The sequence below is a fragment of the Sipha flava genome, unplaced genomic scaffold (genome assembly GCF_003268045.1).
Source record: "Sipha flava isolate LNK unplaced genomic scaffold, YSA_version1 41_pilon_pilon, whole genome shotgun sequence".
In the NCBI taxonomy this organism is placed as follows: Eukaryota; Metazoa; Arthropoda; class Insecta; order Hemiptera; family Aphididae; genus Sipha; species Sipha flava.
In genome coordinates, this window is record NW_020273144.1 from 1,036,257 (window position 1) to 1,042,509 (window position 6,253).

The following is a 6,253-nucleotide window of genomic DNA, read 5'->3' on the forward strand; positions in this document are numbered from 1 at the left end:
TTACAAATGTGGAAACCAAATCGAATAAGACAAAGAGGAAGATCAAGACAACGGTGGAACAATCGTGTTAAAGAAGATCTGAAGTTCCAAGGAATCAGGAATGGAGAAAGACTATTATTGTATAGAGAACCATGGTGAGGCAAATTGGAAGCAGCGATGGGTCTAAATAGCCCTGAATAAGCCAATGATTATAATAATAATAAAAGTTGTAACTTCTTTTTCTACTAAACAAACTTATCCACAACTCCGAAACTTTTCAAAATTGTCAATGTGTACAGCATACTAATCTTAATTTATAGCAGTTTTAAATGTAATATAAAAAATAAAAATATTAATAAATGTATAAATCATTAATGTATGTGTATATGCATAAACTTTCAACAAACCTTTTTTTTGTAGAAATACAAGTAATCTATATACTGCCCTGATTTGTTGCTTGATATAGCAACATACAATGAAAATAAGTTACAGCTTTTATTATGACAAAAAAGTAATTAATATATATTACATGATTTTTAATCATTTTTAATTAAAAATTTTGTGAAATTATTAATGTAGCAAAGTTATTGGTAATTTATATTCTAAAATTAAATCCTAACAAATAAAGAAAAATACAATTATTTGTACTATAATAATACATTACTTATTAAATATTAAACATGAATTACTAATTTGTTACCTACAAGACAAAACCTAATCGATTATTGTTTATATTTTTTGAGAGTGTAAATATTTTAAAGTATTGTTGTTCTAATAATTATTCAACATTATTTAAAAACATCGTTTGTACAAAAAAAATATACATAAAAAAAATGTATTAAATGTTACGCCTTTAAAATTCGTTTAAATTCAACAATCGATCACAATAAATTAACTAAACAATCAATGACGTAACACATGGTAGCAACTATAATACGTATGGTAATAATTTATATTGCTGTATTATTTTATTATTCACATAATACAGATATTCTTAAGTTACATAAATTATAAGAATTTCTCTTCTTAAACAGTTCAATTATGTTAACGAGTGTACTACGCAGTAATATTAGTGTAGATTTTTGTTTTGTTTTATTAATATATATATTTAGAATTGAACTAACCAATGACATAAAAGTGAAAATATATTGAAATCTAAAGGATAAACATATTTACAATAGATCAGCATTTCCGGGAATTTATGGCAATGTGTTACGGTTTCACAAAACATATAGAACAGATAAGAACGATAACTGCGTCGACTGCTACAGATGCCATTTTTATGCTAAACATAAATCAGCACTATACCTTCACTAACTCAATGAAACTTCCAATCGTGAGGACGTGAACTAAATTTTATTTCTTGCTGTTTTTCTTCTTCTTTATGTGCTGCATTGATTAACAAATGTTGGTAATTATGTTATTAATTTTTTTTTTTTTTTTTGTGCACCATTAAATATCTGAACATTTCCTAGAGTATAATAATATCCCGAAATTAACAAAAAAAAAAAAATAATAATTTTACATTTTGCTATTTTCCTGATAATACCTGATAGCCCACTAACAATTATCGTTCGTCATCGCCAACACCATTAAGCCAAATCAAACTGGTTTATAATAGGTAAGTGTAGTGCATGTATGGTAATATTCGTAATTTAGGCTTTTAAGGAACAAGAGGGGAGATTTATGCGCGGCACGAAACACAAATGATGAATTAAACGCTGGCGACCACTGCTAACAGACCTTGACTTCAGTACTCCGGAGCCTGAAATTATATAATTATATTTGAACGTGACTTTCAAATAAATCAATTCATACATATCAATTTAATAAATAGATTTATTTCGCACAAGACCTGCGGGTTTCCCACTGAGTTATTTTATGATTCGAGTGCCGTAGTTAATTTGTGGAATTCATTTTTAAATTACATTTCGTGAAACATTCTTATATGTCTTTGGACCCTTCTATATCTTCCAGATTACTTTACTTAACGATATCAAATATGATAGTGAGCACGAAGTAATTGAACATTAGTGTTTGTAGTTAAACACAAAAAAAAATCTATATTTTACGTATTTTTAAATGTATGATGTAATGCAGCAGTTCCCAAACTGTGCACCTCGGTGCCCTAGGGGCATTCCGGATACTTTCTAAGGGCACCGTGGTCTACGGTTTATAACAAATATTTTAAAATGTTTAGATTTTTTTTTCCTTATTGTTTTCGTAAAAAATTTGTAGCAAATAATGAAATATTTTCTATTGTATATTCAGACATTCTCATTTTAATCTTATAATATTTTTATGTAATAATCATAATAATGATAACAATAATTGTATTTATTTAATTTTAGGTTTAAAAATTCATTTATTTATAATTAAGTTAAATTTTAATAAAATAAGTTATCAATGAGTATTTTTTTTTTGTCTTTTTATGTTATTCACAGCAGGGCACCGTAGCTAAATTGAGTCCCTAGAAAGGCACCACTGAAAAAAAAGTTTGGGAACCGCTGATGTAATGTATAAAATACCCAATTAAAGTCTGAAGTAAAACTATAAATGTGTGTATAAAAGGCAGTGGAGACCTTTTATAGGAGGGGATGGACTTCATACATAAATCCACATTTATATATTTTCCTAGTGTGCTATAAATAATAAATAACAAAAATATTAAGAAAAAAAGCCATGGAGGAGCAACTGCATCATTTTTATGACGCTTCTGATAAAACATTTTGCATAAGTTAATTTCTCGAGAAGAAGATTTGTATCGGAAATTACGAAATTCAAACAAAACAAAATCAGTTTCAATATTGCATAAGAAAGTTTAAAAGTTATTTTCAAAATAAAAATGTATTCATTTGATTTGTTGCAAAATTTTATGAGTCAACTTTGAGAAAAAGTATAATACAATTTTAATTCTCTAAATTGAACTATTGACAATACTGAAAACCGGGTGCGACTCGTTTGCGCACATTTACCTTTTTTACGACACGATTGCGCACACATATTTTAGGTTTAAATAATAAAGGTACAATTCATTTGAGCATATTTCCTTTCTTTTGCTTAATTTTAATTAATTAATAGACTGTATAAAATAATAATATATATGCATATTGTATATAAAAAAAAAAATAATATATAAATTAAGATTTAACTATTTTGCATTTCTAAGTATTTATTATATAATTTAACATCGAGCGACCAGATATTGGCGAGAATAAGATATATATAAAACAATATAATACAGATAAAAGTAATAATAACGTCAATGATTATACGCGTAAACAATATTGTCAATTATTAATTTAATATTACAAAAATTAAAATATTTTAAAAAACATGCATTGTAGGTTTAATAAGTAATAATAGTAGTCTATTAGTTATAAAATTATACTAATTTAGAATGGTGGCATTTAAGTCCGATTTTCTTTATATAAGTTAAACGATTAATAATATTATTTTTATATTCATTCCAAATGTTTTCCAATTGTATCTCCTTATTAATTATCTCTTTTCTTTTGAAATTTATGATTTTATTGTTTATTGAATTAATTTTTAAATCAGTGTTACTTTGAATTTCAATAATGACGTCGATTACTTGATGTATGTGCGGATGAGCAGAGTAAAACTGACTGTTATATTGTTTGTGATAACTCTCTGCACCATTAGTAGTCTTAGGATTATTAGTAGGTTTACAAGCCCATAATGTTGGAGGAAAATTGCTGTCCGATGCAATGTAATTTTCTAAAATATAATCGGAAAATATAGAAATATTACTAGACGTAGTACTTGGTGCTACCGACACAGGATCACAAAATCCATCAGAAACTTCGTCAGGAGGTAAATAACTTAATCCAAAAAAACATTTCATCCATTTGCCAACTTCTGAGTCGTTGTTTAAGTACTCGCTCGATAATAATTTATGTTGATGAATAAGTCTAAACCAATTTTGCCCTAAATGAAAGTTACAACACGTGATTTTGCAGTAAGGGAAAATTTGCAATACTGCATTATGCGCAGATTTTTCAAAGTCGACATGAAAATTGCTTAAATTTATTATATTACCAGTAATTTGAATACATATATTTTGTAATGTTTTCCACATATTGATGTAAGTATCAGTATGTTTGTTACTTAAAAAACAAAACGCCACAGGAACATAAAACTTGTTTTTAAATACGTGAATAGTATAAAGTTGAACAAAATATTTCGGAGCGAATGAAAATGTCCCATCCCCAAAAACGTGTTCTGCACTTTGTAGCAATTCCAAATTTTGTTTACATGTAAATATAAATATATTTTCATCATCACTAACGAAAGAAAATTTATTACCTTTGTAAGTAAGATTATGCTGATCATCAATTAATTGTTTTTTAGCATCTTCTAAAGATCTCGGTATGTTTGGAAAGGATTTTTTTCGTTTTTCATACATGGATCTTCGAATTAATTTCATATCGCTATATTGAAGATGTTCAGAGTTATCATTGTTTTTCAATTCCCGGCGTATTAGTTTATTTGGTTTAATATGTAAATCTTCTTCAGCTCTACGTTTCAATTTGCTTCTTACTACTTCTCGATGAATTGTTCGGTCGTCGTACTCGTCATGGGTATGCGTGTTGGTCATTTTTAAAATTTTATATGATTCATTAACTAACCTAACTACAGCACTTACGGAACATTTTTTATTTGTACACCTAAAATGTTTATCGCCAGATTTTAAAGTTCGGAATTCTCTAAATTTATAACTTTCTATGTTTAAACATTTTTTTCCTCGACGCGTTTCAAAAACATCACAAATTTCGATATCCATAGTCAATACAGTTAGTAGTTATAGTACATCTTTCTGGCGAACGACTGTTTAAAAGTATTACGCTTTCCTAATACACGACGATTATTTTAAATCATTATATATTGATATTGATATGCTGGTAATTTGTGCTGATAATTTGTACCGATAATTCAATTACTTTAGGTAAGTCCAAATTTAAAAATATAAAATACATGTTACTTAGTGATTATGTTGTGCGCAAACGAGTCGTCCGTTTACAGGTAAACGACTGATTTCGTTGTGCGCAAACGAGTCATTGATATCCAAGTAAAAAATTTAAATTGTGCGCAAACGAGTTGCACCGTGAAAACCCATTGAATCAATTTTTTTTTTGATTTAAAAATATTTAAATGTTTACCATTCAAATTCGTTTTAACATTCAGTGCAACTTTCGCTAGTTTATAAAAAAAATAAAATTATAGTAAAATAATATTTATTAGTGCTAAATAAACAATTAATAAATACATATAAGTTAATTGAATTATATGGTATGTATTTATTTATTTTTATTTTACTTCTTAATGTGATGTAATGTTTAATAAGTTTTTAAACTATGTTCAAATTCGTCACCAATTAAACGTCAACTCACACATTTCGCCAAAAATAATAATACACATATTCAAACACATAATAATGTATGACCCATCCGGTCAAAATTTTAATCGTGTCTACCTTTTATAAATTGCATAGTTTATTAATTGTTAATTACTAGTACTATCATTAAGTACAATTAATATGCATTATTTTTGTTTATTATATGTATGTATGTATGTATGAATAAGCTATGTATACGTAATTCTTTTAATTATACAATATAGTAAGTATTTTATTTTGTAACCATATCAGTTCTAGTTGATTATTAAAAAAAAGTATACTAACACGTAGTTTACTAATTAAATTCGAAACTATTCCTATTTTATGTTTATAGTTTATAAAATTTGAAAGCTTATCTGTCATCAAAACTTGCGTTAGAACTTTATAATATTCTTCAATCTTCGAAGAAAAAATCTCATATTTTCGATCACAGTTTAATTGCTTGTTTTCAACGAAAGTATACCTGATAGCTTAATGATGCACAGTTAATTTTACTTAATAACTGCCTAGAGTATCACGAACGGCTTTTGTTGGAAGTATTTGTATTTTTAACCACTCCTTTATTGAACGTTCGAATAATAAAATAAACAGTAATACTCGTTAATGTTGTTATAACTATACTTATTTATATTGACATAGTAGAACACAGCTTTATGTCGACAACGTATTTTATTAGCTGTTACTTTTTTATTTTATTAGTCATTACTCTATCGGTTATTGAAGTAGTTGGCAGAAACAATTGTTGGTATATTAATGTATTAAAACAATATGACAATATATTTATTTGATAACAAATATAAGTAACGACCATAATTTTAAATAATATGATCATACATATTTAGTTGTTACTCGCAG

General features: G+C 26.9%; 1 protein-coding gene across 1 annotated transcript; it reads right to left on the reverse strand.

The window, feature by feature from the left end:
* Nucleotides 1–3,480: 3,480 nt before the first annotated feature.
* On the reverse strand, nucleotides 3,481–5,258 carry LOC112689035. Its single transcript, XM_025562532.1, has 2 exons — nucleotides 3,547–5,258; nucleotides 3,481–3,491 (listed from the first exon to the last, which is right to left on the reverse strand). Exons 1-2 carry the CDS (start codon nucleotides 4,784–4,786, stop codon nucleotides 3,481–3,483), a joined length of 1,251 nt encoding a protein of 416 aa, XP_025418317.1. The 5' UTR covers nucleotides 4,787–5,258.
* Between the last annotated feature and the right edge of the window lie 995 nt (nucleotides 5,259–6,253).